Source organism: Vigna angularis, chromosome 3 (genome assembly GCF_016808095.1).
Source record: "Vigna angularis cultivar LongXiaoDou No.4 chromosome 3, ASM1680809v1, whole genome shotgun sequence".
NCBI lineage: Eukaryota > Viridiplantae > Streptophyta > Magnoliopsida > Fabales > Fabaceae > Vigna > Vigna angularis.
In genome coordinates, this window is record NC_068972.1 from 17179385 (window position 1) to 17200595 (window position 21211).

Genomic DNA, 21211 nt, shown 5'->3' on the forward strand with positions numbered 1-21211 from the left:
CGCTCATCTGCAGGTTTGGAATTCCCAAAATCATAGTTACAGACAATGGCCGACAATTCATTGACAAAGGCTTAGGAGAATTTTACAAGAAGCTGGGAATTAAGCATGTCACGAGCTCGGTAGAGCATCCTCAAACGAACGGCCAAGTGGAAGCAGTCAACAAAGTGATCGTTTCGGAGTTGAAGAAAAGGCTGGGAGAAGCCAAGGGCCTTTGGGTATATGAGCTTCAGGAGGTCTTGTGGGGATATCGTTGCACCCCGCACGGTACAACGGGAGAAACCCCGTTCAACTTAACATACGGAATGGGCGTGATGCTACCGGTTGAGGTAGGCGAGCCTACTGTTCGAAGGGAGGTCCAAAATCTCCAACATAACAATGAGGAACTTCGCGTGGACCTCGACACTTTGGACGAGCGGAGAGAAGTAGCTATGATCCGAGCGGAAGCTAAAAAGAGACTGTTGGCGAGGCGCTACAACACCAAGGTCAAGCCGCGACAATTTGCGGAAGGAGACCTTGGGTGGAGAAAAATAGCAGAAGCCCGACGAGACCGATCAGCGGGAAAATTAGCTGCAAATTGGGAAGGCCCCTTCAGAGTAGTAGAGAATTTGCAAAATGGAGCATACCGCTTGGAGCACCTGACGGGAAAGGCTATACCCAATACATGGAACGCGTCCCATTTAAAATTTTATTTCAGCTAAGAGCTTTGTACTCATTATTTCATATCAATAATACATTGTTTATCACAGAATTTGTCATGTGTTAACAGCCGAGCGGGTGAGGCAGATTTCTTTTGTGAACTCTCACCTTGGTCTTAGGGCACGCTTCTATAGAGCTCCTAAGACCTAAACCGAGCGGGTGAGGCAGATTTCTTTTGTGAACTCTCACCTTGGTCTTAGGGCACGCTTCTAGAGAGCTCCTAAGACCTAAACCGAGCGGGTGAGGTAGAATTCTCTCGTGAATTCTCACCTTGGTCTTAGGGCACGCTTCTAGAGAGCTCCTAAAACCTAAATCGAGCGAAACTCTTACGGGGCAAACCGAGCAGCAAACGAAAAGGCTATGCGCGAAAAAACGAAACAGGAAAATGCAAGTAAACAGGAACAACTGTAAAATGGCAGAATGAACTTGAATTTTTCATTGATTTCAAAAAGGTATTACAAGTACAAGTTCCAAAGCAGTAAAGTTCTAAGCTTAAACACTCAAGATTGGCCTGCGGCTTCACCGGTCTCTCCAACCACTTCGACGGCAGCGTCGACAGTCTGACCGATCGGAGGAGAAGATGGGGGGACGCTGATGGGAACCAGTTGGTTGTCCACCACCATCATACTCACGTCCAGGCGAGGATCGTCAGTAGGCACTTGAAAAAGAAGATGACACTGGGCGAGAGCCTTGTCAAAATCGAGCACATGCTCGTTCACTACCTCATCACCCAGCAGCTTGACTTCTGCCTCCAACTTGGTTACCCGATCGAGAAGAGAGTCCCGTTCGGCCATCAAAGTTGTGTTGGAAGCAATGGCCTTCTGAAGGTCCAGTTGTGCATCATCCAGAGACCGTTGCGTACGGCGCTGGGAAGCACGACCCTCGGCCAACAATGTGCTAGCTTTCTTCTTGTCCTCTTCCGCCATCCGTTCAGTCTCGGCTAGCTGAAGAGTAAGGTCCTGGTTGGCCTTAATAGAAGACTCGAGCTTTGCTTGGAGCGCTTGAAGCTCGGCGGAAGCAGAGGCTTTTTTATGGGCAGCGTAGGCCTGACATAAGGCTGCCCGTGCCGTCAGCTCCATAGACATGTTGGAGGCCTCTTCCTCGGTCATCCCACTGACCAGGGCCTTGTCCTCGGCGAAATGGTCGAAGTGGAGATGCTTGGCTACCCAGGAGTTGGGACTCAGAAAACTGGGGAGAGGAGGCCCGTCGGGCAAACTCCTCTTAGCATGCTTGGACTCGGCCGAAGTCTCCCGAGCGACCTTTCGTTTCCCCTTCTTCTTCGGGGGGGGACTTGGAAGGAGGAGCGGGATCGGCCACAGTCTCGACCGGAGGCAGAGGAATGGAAACCTGTGGCACTGGACGAGGAGTGACAGGTTTAGCAACAGCGGAGGGGGCTTGGGATGAACTCCCGCTCGGTTTTCTCACATCGCCTCCCCTTTGAGCGAACAGGCGGGCGAAAGTGCTGTTCTTGGAAGGATCCATCTTCGATAGGTAATCTACAAAGCGGAAGAAAATTCAGATAAGTTCCAAACGGCTGCTCAATGAAAGGAGATCAAAAATAGCTTACCGAACACATTAGATGGAAGATTTTTGTTGCCCAAAAAACCGATCAGAACACAGCAAGAGGACTTGGGGGGTAGCTGACAAAGCTGGTTTATTAAGTCCAGGTCTTCGGGAGCCATCTGGGGTTTAGGCCAGGAGAGGACTTTTCGCGGATCTCGGGTCCAGTAGAAAGGGAACTTGGCTTCTCTGGTCGGGGTGCAAAAGCTCTGGTAGCCGGTTTCCGTCGGCACGACTTTAAAGAAGTGATTCTTAAAGTCTTTATAGGAACTGTTGTAGAGGGTCAACAGGTGCTTGTTCCCGACCATCCGGAAGGAAACCCAAGGTTTGGACGGGTGAGGCTGAACGTGAAAGAAGTAAAGGAAGGCGGCAGGAGTCGGATTGAGGGCTAAACCAGAGCAGATGGCGGAGAACGCCTGGATGAAGGCCCAACCGTTCGGATGAAGCTGAGTGGGAGCCAAGTTGAGTGTTCTCAGTACACTCATCTGGAAGTCCGAGAAGGGCAGAAGGACCTTCAAATCCTTGAACATGGTGGCATAAACATAGAAGAAGTCAGTAGGGTAGTTGCCCCGACCGTGGCAGACACGCTCGGTCCTCTAACAGATGGCTAGTTTGAAGTGTCTGGCGTCGGCGGCAGTCTTGACCAGACAGATGTGTTTGATTAAATTACGAAAGGCCTAGCGATCATAGAAAGAAGAGGGAAGTTGCCTGACTTCATGAGGCACCCAGTCGTAGCCCGAAACAGGTGGCCAAGCTCGGGGCTTCCCATCCCAAGCGCCGGTGGAGTCCACGTAGATGGCAACTTCGTCTGGAGCGTCGCTGTCAACCAGGAGATCGGAGGAGTTCCCGGAAGGGGAGGCCCTAGCACCGGGACCGGAAAATACAGCCAAGGAGGAAGAGGATGGACTGGCATTGTCATTGTCAGCGTACCCCCTACCCTCATCGCCGGAAAAATCAGAAGACATGATTACCTGAGTGGAGAACCGAAGGAGTAGAGGAAGATTCAGAGGAAGGAGAGGCTTCAGAGGAAGGAGAGGCTGGCGACGGCGAGGAAATTAAAGTGAAAAATTAGGGTAAAAGAATGGGTATTTATACCGAGGGTAAAACTGACTCAACGGGTACATCCGAAGCGCCAAACGTCAGGAGATCTGACGACCCAAGTGACTTGACGTTTCGACCACGAAAGGATCTGACGGATCAGGCGATCTAACGTTTCAGTTTTTCACATTTCCCGCCTAAAGGTTACAGGCGGGACTTTACAGTTCTCACCAAAGCGAGTGTTAGCGTAAGACTTGTCGCAGCAAAGAAAGATACCAGCCGAACGGAGATCACTTCAAAACCCTACGCAAAAGTATTTTTGCTAGGGCTTGGGGGACTTGTGTTACTACCAAGGGCGGACAACCGACCGGGAAGACTTGGACACTACCGATCGGGCGTTCCAAACCTGGTATGTCCGATCGGAGCTCGTAAGCACAATGTATCCGATCGGGCAGTTGTGTAAAACTGCGGGCTGGAGACAGCAGTTGAATGCTCATGAATGTGTGGTTAATGAGGTAACGGTCCTTGTCGAGCATTTAAAGTGTGCATTGAAAGCCATTAAGAGGTAAATTAATGGGGAATATTCTCTGAAATTATATAAATACTAGTCAAAGGAGAAGGTAAACTCTCTTCTTTTGATAATTATAGACTTGCGAGAGCCCATTCTGATTTGATCGTCGGAGTGTTTGCTGCAGGTCAACCCATTTACACTGATACCGAGCGCAGAGGAGGCAAGAGAAGGAAGACCGAGCGGAGGAGGAGTGTTTCTGGACGGAGGTAGCAGGAGTTTTCCCCGGTCTGATTCAGCATAAACACATTGTATTTTACTTTTCTCTCTTATACTTCATGCTTGTATCTTTGTCGCTCTGTCTTTTACTTTTTTTATCCCTTTAATTGATTTTTCATTTTCCCATCTATTTATGCAATCATCAGATTATATTTTCTTATAAAAATTTATCATGTAACAAAACATCAATCATTTATTCCAAAGTTTTTTGACTCCTCGTATACTCACTCATAATAATAGAAAATAGTTCTAATAATTAAACTTTCGAAATTAGACCTAATAATTTAATCGGGATTAAGTCTAACACCAATATAAATATAATATAAATAATTTAATAGATGATGATTTATATATAATATGTTTCTATCATAAGATATGTTTCTCCTATTATATTAGGTTTAAAGACTAAACTCGTTCTCTAACTTTGATAAACCTCTAGATCTTCACTCTTAAAATTCATTGTTTTGAATAAATAACTTTTACAATATTTAGGCACATATGTGTAATCAATATGTTAATATATTTGATTCAATATACATTATATGCAATACTGTATAAAGATAAAAAAGTAAATATATTAATTAGCAAATTAATGAATTATGTTTAAGAAAATTGCTTTATAAACATTTTTTAAAATTGAGTTCATGTATAAAACTAACTTATACAAGTTATTTTATATAATTTTATCAAAATAGAAAAATAAAATTAATTTTCTATTAAATGAAATTAATTTATGTCTAAGTTTATGCGTTATCTCATATAGCTTTTCTAAGCTCTCTCATATATACAATGATTTTTTAATTATATTAATATTTGATTCATTAATATAATATATATTTTGATAATTAATTACAAATTTATTCATGAAATTAATTATCATTTGATTCAAAAAAAAATTACAAACCTTTATTTCTAACATGGTAAGTGATATCTCATCTACCAAAATGTCAATATTGATTTTTCCTCACATTTAATTACTTTGGGAAAATTTTCAAATATTGATATATCGTGTGTATATTAATCTAACTTCCAACTGTTAGAATTACCTAACAATTAAGTGACTCATGTGAAAATAAATGAGGGTCAAAATGTGATTTAATATAATTGAGGGACTTAATGGCAATTATTACAACTTGATGGAAGTTGTATAAGTAAGGATTAAGGGTTCTGTCCCTAATGTATGAAGCTCTCTCTCATTTACAAACACCATCAAGAAGGTTATGAGAGGATTAAGGTTACATTAAGGGATAGATTGGGTAAGGAGTTGAAGATCTAGAGCAAGGAAATCAAGAATCAATTAGCATGGATCAAGGTTAGTAATTTCTCATCTTCCTTATGTAATTATGTTTAATCTAGTGAGAATCATAAATTCTTAAGATCCTAATGTCATGTAATCAAGATCAATGAAAACTTACACCAACCGCTAAATCCGATGTCAGTATACTTATTTCTCAAAGTATATATTAAGAAGCTATCGTTATCCAACTTGAGATTGACAGGAGTGTTGAAGGTTTTGGGAAGAAAAGGGTGAACATTCAGTGAGAACAGTGGTGGCAGTCGTGGAAGAAAAAGGGATCATTTAAACGGAAAAATGACTTTAGATACATAGAAATTATTGGTCAAATTAGTCTTTACGTTAACTGAGTTATTCTCTCCAGGACAAAAAGAATATCTCAATTTTATTATGTTTGTGAATATAACAAAGATAGTAAAATATATATTTCTAAAATTATAAGTAAGATTATTTTTTTAAAAAAATTGTTAGATATATAGTGATTATAAGTTAATTACAATTTAAAACAAAAAACTACTATTTTCCATTTTATAAGTATTTATAAAAAGATTAAAATTTGTGTTCTCTTTTCTGTTTGGTGTGTGAAAAAATAAGGAATGGTTTTTGTTTCTTTGTCTGAATATCGCAAAGAGGGATAAGGATGCAATACCTTGTTGCATGTGCTTCCTCTTCCTCTTACTCTGTTCATGCTTATACTCTCCTCCGCCACAGTTACCCTCTTCCCAGAATACGAAAATTGGGTTTGCTTAAGGCGCAGTGTGCTAAGAGAAAAGAGAGCTCAACAAACCTGAGAAGTTCATGGCCATCAATCTCACTAACACTTTTTGGCACAGGCTTCTTACTGGGTCCCCTTCTCGATGGACTCCATTCCAGGGTCAATCTCGTCGTCTACGACTCAGGCTCCATTAACATAGGTCCATTCCACACAAACATCTGGGTGGGTTTCAACTTCAATTTTCTCTACCCTTCTTTATCCACTTTCTTTATTGCCTTTGCTTTTTTATTCATCTTCTCCGAAATCCAAATTCATAGGTGCCTTTCTTGCTAGGGCTATTTTATTCCTCTGTTGGTTTGCTTCAACTCTACCTAGACCAAAAGTTCTTCAACAAAGTTCAAGACGCAAGTTTAGCAAAAACAATTGTCTCACTCGTGTAAGTACCTGCTGCATTATACAATAAAATAAAATAAAATCGTATTCGTAAGTATGGGGTTAGATATGATTTGGGTCCAATAAATATCTCAACTTTCATTTTAGTCCTTAATTTAATTAAGTGACATGATTTTAATCTTACTTAATCATGATGTTTTCATAAATTGAGGTTGTCTTGTCCTAGATTGCTGGCGCTGTTTATTGAAGTGAGTGCTGAACTTTACAAAGGTGGAATAGCGGAGAACATTGAGGCCTACATTTTGTTTGCTGCAGCAGAGTTGATGTGGTTTTTGTTGGATAGGACATGGCTAGGTTTCACCTTGGCATGCATTGTTGGCCTTGCTTGCCCACTGGCTGAGGTTCCAATTATGAAGTAAACAGTTTCTCTCTTACCTTTCGATGTTTGCTTTTCCTTCATATGACCAGTTGGAATTTGAATATGCATGGTCGTTTCTCTTTTGCACTTACTTCTTTCAGGTTCTTCCACCTTTGGTATTACCCTAAACCCAACATTGAAATCTTTGGTCAGGTGCATCATTTTTCAAACAGTTTCCTCTAAACCTTTTATCAAATTTTGAACTTGTTGATGATTTCTCTTTCTCATGCCAGGGAATGGTTACATGGACACTCACTTGCTACTTCGTGTATACGCCATTCTTAATCAATCTGTCACGGTGGTTGAGAACAGTTTATGCTCCTCCAACAGATGAGTCTGCCTAAAACATTATGTATCCCTGCTGCCTATTCCATTAACATCAATATATGATGATACTGATACATATCAAACTCTACTCACAATGACTTCTTATAGCTTAACCACTTCAATCAATTCTCTGCATCAAATTTCTAACTCCTCTTTTCAATCTATTCCTATCGAACATTAAACCGAGGTCTTCTTTATATCAAGTTTGTCCATGTAATCTCGGCCTCAAAAATATCGGATTTACAACTTATAATTTATACTTCCACCAATAGTTAATTATTAGTTGTTTGAATGCAGAATTAAAAGTCTTAACTTTAAAATATTTCAAATGAGAAACTCTTAAAAGGCATTGTGAGCTTGTGTGTATGCCCACATTGGCTTTTGTTCATTGCATCATACTTTTAAGAACATTTATGATATATACCGATTTTAAGCATGGCCTGTCGAGGCACGTTAAATAAAGTTTTAATCATTCTCAAATGGGTTCTTATTTTATAAAGTTTACAACAATTAGATTCTTATTGTTAAATTAAGTTTAGCCGCATTAATGTTAGGTTGACGTGGCTGGTTTTTTAAATGATATGATTTCTTATTTAGTATACATAATTTTGACGTATTTTTTTTATATTCTTTTTAATAAAAGAAATTAGAAAAATAAATTAAACATTGAATACTTTGTTCGAATTAGGGATTAGAAAAAAAAGGAAGATAAATTTTAGGATTCTGAGGATCAATTTCAAAAATTGGGAATTCAATTTGGAAAATTAGGATTGATTCACAGTAGATACTCACGAAGAGGTGGGGCATGATACATTGGTGCAACTCTATGCCGACATGATTCTGTTGCTCAGGAGAAACAAGAAAATCAACATGTGGAGAAGTTGTTCTCTGAAGTTTTTGAGAAATGATTGAAACCGGACACGAGGATGCGGAGGATTGTTATCTGAAGTTTTGGAAAGAATGAATGAAATATTTTGAATTAATTGGGGATTCAATTTGATCGAATTAGGGATTAGGATTGGGAGAACTTCGTTCTGACACTATAGGTTCGAGCAAACTTAGAATCAATTTCAAAAATTGGAGATTCAATTTGGAAAATTAGGGTTCAGTTGACATTAATAGAGTAGCGAAGTATCCATTAGGTGATCGTGGGAGGCGTGTGGGACCTTCTTTGGGTGGAATCGCGGAAGAGGCGACACACAAAAAAATGAGTATTTACCCTATGATTTGTTAAGAGGTACAGATAGAAGGGAAGGAGTTTTGAGAAGAAAGTACCTTGAATTTCTTGACTATATTTCTCAGTATAATGATATTCCTGATGCAGAACGCTGGGATGATAAGATCAATATGCTTCACCAGATATTCTCGATTATAACATAATCCTAACTGGGTTAATGGCAGCAATAAGGTTCTTCATTTTTATGATTTTAGAGTGTTGTTGATTGTCCGAGAACTGTACCTGAAGTGTCATTCTTTCAACAGCAACAAGTTCAAAAATCATTGGAGTGTATTTTTTACACATGGTTAGATTAGATACTACTGATATCATGTTTCTATATGTTTGATTTCATTTTGAGCTAGTGGTTTTTGTTGTGAATTTTTTTGAGGTGAAATAAGGCTTTAAGCTTTCACTATATTTAGCTAGCATCTGACTGGATTTTATTTGAGCTTAAAGGATACTACAAACTGAAAGTTAAAATAGAACTTTAGATTTAAAATGAAGAATAAAAATGTTTGGTAATTTATAATTCTATAATTTTTTGGAGTTTTAAATTTCCTGTTTAGTATGTTCTTGGAGTTTTAAACTTGTGGTTGTGGTACACATGATTAATTAATTTCATTCACTTTTGAAAGATAACTGAAAATTGAAATGTGGGAGTATATTATGATTTAAACATCTCAAATTGAATCTGATACTGAATTTTCAGTTCCACCAGATCCTGTTTCAAGCCATATTGTAGGAGACGTTTAGTTAAATAAATATATTCTCTGGTTTCTCTTCAAAACACACATTGTAATTATGCTTTTCCTTACTAAGAATTGGATGCACCAGGAGCTCGAGACGGTACTTTCTCGTGTGTTTGTGTGACACAGTTGTACATGTCGAAGAGGAAACAAAAGAGAGTGATTCAGGAGACCAGGAAAAAGAGAATTACAAGGGAGATACAGGGAAAGGTACACAAATATTCGCAGATGGAATTAGAAATGACACAGTTGAAGATAATACTCAAACACAAAACACTCCTTATACCTGTGACCTGTCACCTGTGACACTCCTAAAGTTTACTAATAATAATCTATAAAAATAACAAGTTCAAGACTTATCTCAGTCAAGCAATACAAGTGGAACTTAATTTGCAATTTATCTATCGAAATCACATCTTCAAAACTTACACGCAGCTGTACTTTCTTATATATATATATACTACATGTAATTTTCTTCCTTTGAATATTCAATTTATTTTTAAAATTAATATTAATATATTATCACTACAAGAAAATCTATATTTACTTAAGTTTATATTGAGCATTTTCGAGAGGTTTTAATTCCTGTTACCTATGTTACTTGTGATTTGACTGTTTTTAAAGTAAAACCAATGTCGCTGTAATCAGTATAGTGAAAATGAACTTGTCGGGAACAACCCCATTCCTTCGTGAACTTGTTGTATATCTCCATCGACTCCTCCCTCATCCCGGCTTGCAAATATGGCCCAATCATCTGATCGCACATCCTCGTGTCCGGTTTCAATAATTTCTCTAAAACTTAAGAGAACAACAACTCCTCCGCATGTTGATTTTCTTGTTTCTTCCTAGGAACAGAATCATGTCTGTGTAGAGTTGCACCAACGTATCATGCCCACCTGCTCAATCCTAATTTCCCAAATTGGAATCAACCCTAATTTCCCAAATTAAATTCCCAATTTCTGAAATTGATTCTATAAACACTAAAATTTATCTTCCTTTTTTTTATCTTAATTCGAACAAAGTATTCAATGTTTAATTCATTTTCTTAATTTTTTTATTAAAAAAAATTAAAAAACACGTCAGAATCACTTATACCAAATAAGAAATCATGTCATTTAAAAATTCAGCTCAGCATGTCAATCTAAATCAACATTGTTAAACTCAATTTAACAACAAAAATGTAATTGCTGTAATTTTTTTTCACAAAATAAGAATCAATTAAGACACCGAAAAAGCAAAGGTTTAATTTGATATTCACACCAAAAATAGGGACATGTGAATGATTAAACTTTAAATAAATTAGGTTGGGCTTGTTTTTGAAAGCTTCATTTTTTGAGTGATGCTCCCTCCACCACCTCATTTTCTCCTTACACCTCCTCAATTTTTTTAAAACTCTAAATTTACCCTTCTTACTTTTACCAATTTTACATTTTATATTTTAAAACCATAATCCCAATCCCCTCTCATTTTCACTTTCCCTTTCACTCTCAGCAGCAAACCCCCATCTCCCATTGTCACTTTCACTTTCTCTTAATTTTCACTTCCGTTAACACAAAAGTTGATAGAAAGAGAAGAAGATAAATTGAACTAACTATTTTTTCTTTTATTCACTTTTTATTTTGTACTCAACAAACATACTTCTCTTTCATTGCACCATTGTAAGAACAAATGTAATTTTAAGCATAGATTTTCGAGTTTGGTTATTTAAAGACAACGAAATGGGGAATAAATTTTTAGCATATTATATTATGGAATCATGATACTTCAAAATTCATCAGAAGTTATAAATGTTTTAAATTTATACCATGTAGAATTTGTTTTTTCTGTCAAATTTTGTGTTAACGGAAGTGAAAATTAAGAGAAAGAGAAAAAGTGACAGTAGAGGGTGGGGACTTGTTTCTGAGAGTAAAAGGGAAAGTGAAAATGAAAGGGATTGAGATTAGGGTTTTAGAAAATAAAAAGTAAAATTGATAAAATAAAATGTAAAAAGGATACATTTAGAATTTAAAAAAAATTTGGGTGGTGGATGAAGAAGATGGAGTGGTGGAGGGAGTATCACTCTCATTTTTTTAGTAGAGCAATTCGTAGATACTATTATTGGGCTACCACTTCATCGCTTTTTTACCTTCTTGCCAAGGCAGTTAATTCCTGCACTCCAATAATTTCTTTCCACACCTTTTTTTTGGGATTGATACGTAATGATGTTAAAATTTGTATAAATAGGATAGTCCGACTTCTCACATATTTGAATTGAATTGGATTAAAAGAAATTTAACTTTTATAAATGTAGATCAAACTGAATCCAACGCACAGGTTAAACGGGTTGAGCCAAGATGAAGATTAATTGATTCATATTCCATCAATAACAATAATTTTTTTTTATTTTTTTATTTTTTTTATTGTAATGTGCCTATGGTTGAAATATGGATCCCACTTGCAGTTCAATAATGTTGAAGCAAGAAAAAACGAAAAACTTTTGAATTGGCCTATCATAAGTGTAGTTGGGCTTGGGCATGATCTTATTCAACACATATATAAGTACCTCACGAAATCATTGAAGTAACAGACATTACCAACAATACGATAGAGCTTTAAATAAGACTTTGAAATTAATTTATTTATTTATAAAGTGATTTTAAAATTATAAAAATTAAAGGATGTTTGTGAGTTAAGGTTGATGCCTTTTTGGATAAAACAAACATTTAATTCAATTACATTAAATTTATTATAACCATCCAATTAGTTTAGTTGTAAATTTAAGTTTAAAGTAATATATGTTAAAAGAAAGTTGTTTAGATTGAATTAGTTTTGTTTTTTTGTATGTTTTAGGAAAAGAATTAAGTCAGCCCTGATATATACAATGAGAAAGGAATTTGAATTATTAAATATATCACTATCTAAGACAGTTATTTCCTACACTCGAAAGCGAAACATAATAATTTATTATATGCAGACATATTCTTACTTCCCTCGTTTATTGAGTTGTCATCTTCTTCCCAAGAGGTCAATATACCAAATAAAGAAAGTGATAAAACTTATGTCACGGATTATTTTTACTTACATTACTACTTTATTCATCATTTTGGTTTATTCATGTTGTAAACTTGAACTCATCCCATTAAAATCTGATAATATTAGTAATAAAATTGGATCAATTTAAATTGTTGACACATGTATAGTTTTAAGTTTGTTTTTATAGTTAAAACATTTACTTAGTGTTTCGGTTTGTGGAATTGAGATGAATTCTTTTGTTGTTCCGTTCTTTCAACTCCACGTTTAGGTTAAAGTTCCTCTTCTACTCTATGTTTTCTGCTGTTCAGTCAAACTATAGATTTATCTGCAGAAACACTTTGATGTCAAAGTTAATAAGAATTTGACGATACTAACCATAAATGCGCATTGAATGAAATCAACTTACCACAATACCTCAAATTTGTATCTACAGATTTTAGAATTCAGATTAGCATGGTCTAATTATGGTCCAACTAGTAATAATCTTGCTTAGTTTTAACGTAATCATTCTTAGCATTAATGTTCGTTTAACCTGACTATTCGATTAGACAACTTATTATTTGGAGTTTCAAGCTGACATAATCATATGGTCTTCTATTGATCGAGCGATATTTTATACACTTAGTATTAAGAAGCTAGTGTTTTTTAGAAAGAGATTTTCTTTTATTATTAAATTATTTATTAAATTTTTCTTTTAGATTCTACTGTATAAAAGCTAAGATTTTATCATATAATCTTTTGTTTATCTTCTTTCACTTAGGATTTTATTTTGTTATACGATAAACTTTTTCTCTTTTTTTACGTTTTATTACATAACATGTTGATAACGATAAATAATAATTAGTTTAATAATGATATTTTTGAGACACTATTTATTTCGACTATAATATTTTAATATTATTTGTTTTATTAGTATTAAGCTTTAAGATATTGATATCGGTAATTAATAGTCATTTATACTGTACTAAGTTTTCACCATTATGTTAATTAACATAGCAAAAAGTATGTTGACTAGTTAAAAATACAATATTTTTACTTTATCTTTTAACTTTTATTGAAAATATTGTAAGATGTAATCCATATGAATAGAAAAATATTTTTCTTACAAAACTATAACGTCAAAAGTTGTTAACCCTAGACCCAACAGTCATCTTTTCCAATATACACAAAGATCTTGTCACGTTTTGAAGGAACAAAAAAAAAACAATATAGAGAAACGAAAGGAAAGTGAAAAGAAAAGCAAAAAAAAACACATAAATCATTTGGCCAATACGAGGAGCATATGTTATTTGACAAGTAGCTTTAAACACATAAATTAAAACAATTATTTTGATCCTTTCTAATTATTTATGTAACTACATTAATAAAAATTAGACAAAAATTAATTCCATAGTAATAATTGTTCCTTTTCCGACTTTCTACACATAAGTTTACAATATTCAAATATACAAATATTTGGTCATATTCTCACATTAAATAAAGACTGACAAAATACAACGTACCAAACTATCTCAATTATATGCACAATTAATAAACAATTATGAAATAAGGAAATCGAGACTCAAAATATATATTAAGCCAAAAATAAAATATTAAAAAACTATTCCAAGAAGACAATGAATAAACTCAATTTGTGGTAGAGAAATATGATCGAATAATTAATAAAGATAATTTAGACAATTAATGAAAAGGTGGAATTAATTGGTAATATGTGGAAGTTTTATCCCTGAAAGAATTGTGACAGTTCTGCAAAGACATTACTGTTAATAGAGATGTCAAAACGGGTCACCTGACTCGGCTCAGCTCACTACGGGTTGGTCATTTAGTGAGCTAATTCAATTCGACTCATTTATTAGTGAGTTAGAAAAATTCGAACCCGGCTCGACCCACCATGGATTGGTGGGTAAACGGGTTGGCTCACTGACTCACTTAATTACAATTTTTTTTAAACAAATTAGAAACTTTCTATAATTCAAATATAAACAAACGTTACTCTCAAATTTCACTCTTAATTTTGAAAATAAGGAACTTAAATAATTTTTTCAAGCAAAATAAAATAATAAATATTTTTTTATAAAATTAAAATTAAATTTTAATAAAATAAAATTAGGTAGGTGGGTTTGTGGACCAACTTAGTTCACCACGAGTTCAACCCGTATGAGTCGGGTTTAGATGTGCCGGATTGAAATCTAACTCTTATAAAAAAGATACAATTTTTTTTTTTAAATTCAATCCGATTTAAATCTCTAATGAATCGGATTAGCATATGGATTGTAACCCATTTTGACCGTTGTAAGTGTTAAGTAGCTATTGAGTTGCTATCCATCAAGGAGATGACAACAACGATGGGGTGACATGTGAGCCATACATGACACCATAATTAATAAGAGAGATGAATTTGGGAAAAAAGTGATTAATGAATGTTTGTGATATGACGTGACTGTTACTATTTTGGGCGGCGAAGATTAGTAACTAATACATTGATTAAACACACAATACTGTGCTTCCAACTGAACCTACCCGCAATAACTAGCTTTTAAATTCTTCTCCAATTGTAACGTCTGGCTTAATTATTCTTCGGATTCTCTTTTTGGCAAATTATTCATTTATGTTTTACATTTAGATTAATATTAACTAAAGTTGTTGATGGTTATGTAATAACGAATATTGTCAATTTATCAAACTAAATCTGTTAGTAGTTCTAAAATAATTAATGGTAACATAAGAAGGAATTTCAATCATAACTATAATGAATTTGTTTCATTAAAATTATAAAAAAATTGTATTTTCAGCCACTTGCAAAAATCATTTTCTCTGTTATAATTTTTATTATTATATTGAATTTAAGTTAACAATACAGAAAAAATCTCTAGAAAAGGATATTTGAATAAAATTTTTAAAATTTTTCACAAGTGTTTAAACTTTTTTTACAGAGTTTAGACGATCAACAATAAATGTTAAACATTTAAGTAAGTTGAACGGTGTTTAGAAAAAAAATTTGAAAACAAAAACAATAAAGCTTAATTTTATACTGGTTTAATTTTAAATGAATTATGTCTAACTTTTTCAATACTCGTAAGCATTTTCACTGATCTTAAAAGATTATACGAATTTAATCACTTTTTAGTAATTAATCTAATTAGTTAAGACGAATATCATTACTCCTAGTATACATTAGACTAATTGACTAGACCGTTTAAAAGATCAGAAAATAACTCTGGCAGAGAAAATATAAAATTAATACAAAGAGGTTTTGAAAACTGACAAATAAAATTTTCTTTTTCATAAAATAAGTGTTGGACAATGTAAGCTTACATAAAACACGTGAGAGAATGTAAAGAATAATTCTTCATAATTTTCTCTTCATACAATCCTCTTTATATAGATTTATTCGAAAAAGATATGTTACTCAACTTTAACTTTCACGTAAGAGTATAGTCTTTTATACGAAGTCAAAAGCTATGTTGCGTCTTGCAAAACAATTGTGTTGTGTAAGTCAGAAGACACAAATACAAACATATAGACACACTCACATGCAAAGATTTTATCATATTATGAAAGTTAGAAGACACTACATACATTTCACTTTTTTAGTAAAGACACCCAAGTCATTATAAAACCAAATATTGAACTTGGGAAAGAATTTGGATCATTGCATGACACATAACATAAGAATGAATTACTATAAAATGTTATGCTTTATTTTTCCAATATAGAAAGTTAAGAAACACAGTAGCTCTTAGTTAATTCACCAAATGCTATGACCAAAGATCAAATGGATAAAGTCAGAGAAATGACTTCAATTACTTTAAATACTTTTGGGAATGTCGTGTAATTTGTATTTAAGGTTACTTTCAAGTTGGGTATCACTTAAGTGATAGGTGGTTGCGTAGGTGAAACCAAGTGGTGTGCATAAATTGTATTAACCACCTTACATTGTTTGAATGATGTAACAAATAACATAAGCGATAACTTAGAGCTTGAATAAGAGAGATACTAATACTATTTTATCTCATTTGGAAGCAAATCATTTAAGCATTGAACATGGTGTCCAAGTGATATTGTGGCTCAAAGCATTGATTGTAAACACTTAAGTATGATGCTAAGGTGGTGGGCACATGGCCTAAATGTGTGTTATTATATGACACATATCCTAGATGATCAAGTTCTAGTTGGCACTCTAAGATCCTAAGCTCTAGTTGGCACTCTAACATCCTAAGATAGTGAGAGAATGCTATAGAACTTGTTGTATCGTATTCCAACATGAGGTTTTCACTTGAGTGTTAGCTAAAACGCTTAAGTGACATGGTGGTTATTATAATGAGGAGAATCCTAAAAGGATGATGTTTTTGACTTGCATTTTGCTCAAGAAAATATCGCTAACACTAAAGTAGGTATTTCTTTGTGTATGTAAGGAAGTCGCTCAAGCAATAGTGGGTTGTAATACGATGATGTTGTTTTTTATACATGTTGACATGTATGCTTTTATACACACTTATACTAATGTAATATGATATGTAAAGGGTGGATTAATTATATATGCTTTGAAAGGTATATGATTGCGATGAAATATGATAATGTTATAGAAGACTTAATTAGTAATTCAGTCTCGTCCTTTAATTTGTTTTAGTTCCTATACTTTTTTATTGACTCAATTGAGTATCTACATTTTACAAAAGATTTGATTGAGTTTCTATTTTTGTAAAAAAGATTTAGCATGGTCCCTTTCGTTAAATTGATGTTAATGTTGTTTAGAAGTATTATGCGTCATAATTGAAGTCTGCCACATATCAAAATATGAGTTATCTTTTACCTTAAAGATATTACAACAGGGTTCAAGATAGGATATGACCTAAATTTTGACATGTGACATTTTTAAACAGTATTAACATCATTTAATGAAAAATATCACAGTGAGTCCTTTCATAAAATTAAAACTCAATTAAGTTAAAAACAAATATAAAAAAATAAAACAAATAAAATACTTAAATATAAAAACCAAATTACTAATTAAATATATTATAAAGTGATATCAAGTTTTAATTTCATGAGTTTAATTATAATTGTACTCAAACTTTCAAAATGTGATAATTTTTATTATTTTAAAAGTTAGATATTATATATATATATATATATATATATATATATATATATATATATATATATATATATATATTATGAGATCATTTTTTCATTCTTCAAGATAATTGTATATGTATATACATACATTTGTTAAGACTTCGACAAGTGTACCGAATTGTTCAAGTAATAAAACCGGTAAGACCGGATATCGTCTCTCAATAGACTCGAGTAACATTAAACGATCATATAATTGTTTAACTAATTAAGACTAAAGAATGATTCCATTAAGTAAGGTTTAAATGCCCTTAAAGTAAACAACTTGTGTGAATAATAAAATGATCTTTTGTAGCCAAAAACACTTGAAAATGAATGAGATTTGAAACAATGGAATGGTAATGTTGGGTTTAGATTTCACCTACTTCACTTTCATCCATATTAGAACTCATCTTCTTCATTAAAATGCTACTGCCAACTTACTAGATTACTTAGAACCCAATTCCTTGGTGTAAAAAGCCTAGACTTGGTTTTTAGACTCCAATCTCTTGAAAACCCTAATAATCAACTCTGCATTAAGAAAAGAAGTTCATGACAACTAAAGGTCCTAGCTCCATTTCTAGATACTATTTCCTTTAGGTAGCTTACTCCAATTCATGGTTCATGAGCTATCTTTCAATAACAAACAAACTCAAACATCAAGTTATGAATGACCAAAACATAACAAGCATTAAGAGTAGGAGAAAACCACTAGTATTCAATGAAAGAAGCTTAATATATTCAAAACATGTTCATATACATGAAGTTCAGAGCTTACATCTTTCCACAACAAAAAATGAAGTTAGTTCTCCATTGTCATGGAGAGCTTGAGCTTACAATGGAAGAGATGAAAAGTAATGGAGACCCAAGGAAAAAGAAGGAAGAGCTCCCACACACCCAGACTTGCTCCAAGAGGTCTAAAACTCTAAGGTTCGTGCATCCGTCACTAAAAGATGGCACCCTCGTTGCATGGTAGCCTTAAATAGGTCTGGGGTGCCACATTAGCAAATGTCGCGCTCAACACCCAGACAGGAGGGCGCCCAGGCGAGACTGCGAGGCAATGGCGCTCAGCGCCCCTAGAGGGGGCACCCAGGCGAGCTTGTGATCCTTCATCAACCTTCTAGTTTGGTGCTTTTGTTGTTTCTCCTGGGTTCCAACTCCTTGATGGTTTTGATATTCTTCCAATGCATACAATCTGCCTACAAAATGAGGGAATTAGTGATGAAAACCATTAAGTATAACTTAGACTAAACCTATTCACAAAAGTCAGATAAAAGAGAAAATTAAACAAGATTCAAGCTCAAAGAGAGTTAATTTGGTATAAAAGTGCATGTAAATAATGATAAAAATTACCGTTATCAACAACCTATAATATAATATGATGATCATTTCAATATTATGATCATTATAAATTTTATAGTGTGTTACATGGAATTATTGTCGTCATCTATTTCTTATCTTGAAAAACACAAGACGGCTAAAAAATTATAAGACAATCAACGAGTAAGTGTACGAGTAAGTGTTTGAGCTTACAAATAACAATATATATTGAAAAAATGATCTCTAATGACATTAATTATGGTGAGATTTTTAGACGAAAAACAAACCCTAAACAGTGGGATAGGTACTATAACATTAGCCGTACTAATAATTGATTAATGAAAACGAGAAGTTGTTATGGCTCTTAGAAATCCTTAGATATGATTGGATGTACTTTGTATCAATATATAATATTAGTACTATTAATGCATATCCCTTATCAATAATGCATTGATGAGCAATATTTATTGTGGCTAGCGACCAACCCTGTTTGATTGAAAAAATATATATTCAATTCAAATTGACAAGTTTTATCTAATCCATCATAATTTTTCTTTATTTAAGTTATGGAATGGGTAGATCTCAAGCAGGGAAAAAGAAAGGATATTGTGGTATTTTCAATACAAGTTTCGAATACTACATTCAATTCATTCGGTTTGTACGTGTTCGGTGATCTTAGTGAAAGAGAAATATCTGAAAAAGTACATATTATCATGCTGCATTTTTTCACATATTTTATATACACAATGGGACATATAAAATGAAGAACTAACCAATTATTTTCGTTTTACATATACGAGATTTCTCTTTCTTTTCAAATTTTAGAGTGAAATTCTTTGCAAATCACACCAAATTTTTAAAATTTATTCACCAACACAAGAGTCTAAAAGTGTCATATCCCATAAAAAAGTGTGGAGAGAGCCTCTATCTGTTAAGTTAGAAACTTGTATACTTTTATGCTAATAAATTAAAGCAACGGATATACATCCCTGTATGCTAATAAATAATAGTACTAAAAAGCTAATAAAATTGACGATTTATTATAATTAATATATACATGCATGGATCAAATATGTATATTATTGATGGGTTGAAGATTTATCCACGTACCTGCAATTTAAGGACTCTGAAATTCCCCCTTCATGATATTATAAAAGAAATCATCAATGCAAATATTCGTATACCATTAACTAATTATAGATTTTTCTAAATATAACTTTAATAAGTATTATATCACTAACAAAAAAAAGCATTATAACTTATATTTAGCAGAAAAAAGATAAAAAGTTTACCTTACTAATATATCCTAAAAACTAGTATAGGGAAGAATCTAATTTACTTGTGTATGATCTTACCTTTTTACATTTCACCTAATGTATTTGGTTAAACATTAAGTTTATTTATATCTATATTTATATTTGATTTTTTACAATAAACATTAGTATTTAAAAATAGTAATTCACTGTCATTCTAGTCTGGAAAGTATTTAATCTTAAAAAGAATCCAGAAGTGTGAGTAGTTTGTTGCCTTAATTTCTTGTTAAAATATTTGGATTAAAGTTAATCACGTGAAATCTTTAAGAGTGATGCTTCCTCCACCACCTTATATTCTTTTACATCTTTCAAGTTTTTTTTTAATTCTAAATTTAGTCATTTGATTTTTTACTTTTATCAATTTTACTTTTTATTTTTTAAAACCCTAATTTCAATCTCCTCTCACTTTCACTTTCTCTTTCATTCTCAACAGCAAGCCCCCACCTCCATTGTCACTTTCTCTCTTTTTCTTAATTTTCACTTCCATTAACACAAAATTTGACAGAAAAAGCAAATTCTGCATGGTATAAATTTAAAACATTTATAACTTGTGATGAGTTTTGAAGTATCATGATTCCATAATATAATCGGCTAAAAATTTCTTCCCCACTTCCTTGTCTTTAAATAACCAAACTTGAAAATTTATGCTTAAAATTACATTTGTGCTTACAATGTGCAATGAAAGAGAAGTATGTTTGTTGAGTACAAAATAAAAAGTGAATAAAAGAAAAAATAGTTAGTTCATTTTATCGTCTTGTTCATGTTGTTCATGCAGAATTTGGTTTTTCTGTCAAATTTTTTTGTTAACAGAAGTGAAAATTAAGAGAAAGAGAGAAAGTGACAATGGAGAGTGGGGGCTTCCTGCTGAGAGTGAAAGGAAAAGTGAAAGTGAGAGGGGATTGAGATTAAGGTTTTAAAAAATAGGCTTAATACCAATTTTTGTCATTTTTATTTGAAATGGTCCTATTTTTTTATGTTCAATGTTGTCCTAAAGAATGTAATTTATGTTCAATTTAGTCCTTTTTGCAGACGGCGTTTAAATCGTTAATGGCGCACTGTCCAGCTGTGCAATAAATGACACATCACCCTCGACATGGCATCGTCATCATCTTCTACCTCCAGAAGCCCTAATTTCCCTGCACAGAAACCCTAGCCACCACCTAACCCTAACCGTCACCGCCACGGTCACGGCCAACCACCATCTTCCCACCTCCATCATCTTCTCCGTCTAATAACCACCCAAAAACACCACCCATGG

General features: G+C 33.8%; 1 protein-coding gene across 3 annotated transcripts; it reads left to right on the forward strand.

Moving 5' to 3' along the window:
• Nucleotides 1-5959: 5959 nt before the first annotated feature.
• On the forward strand, nucleotides 5960-7350 carry LOC108325307 (uncharacterized). 3 transcript variants are annotated; one of them, XM_017558362.2, is made up of 5 exons: nucleotides 5960-6312; nucleotides 6408-6526; nucleotides 6710-6898; nucleotides 7003-7054; nucleotides 7135-7350. In XM_017558362.2, exons 1-5 carry the CDS (start codon nucleotides 6016-6018, stop codon nucleotides 7243-7245), a joined length of 768 nt encoding a protein of 255 aa, XP_017413851.1. In that variant the 5' UTR covers nucleotides 5960-6015; the 3' UTR covers nucleotides 7246-7350. The 3 variants fall into 3 exon arrangements, with proteins under 3 accessions (XP_017413851.1, XP_052731223.1, XP_052731224.1); XM_052875263.1 differs by having other exon boundaries at nucleotides 7003-7049; XM_052875264.1 differs by having other exon boundaries at nucleotides 7003-7017.
• The last annotated feature ends 13861 nt before the right edge of the window (nucleotides 7351-21211 follow it).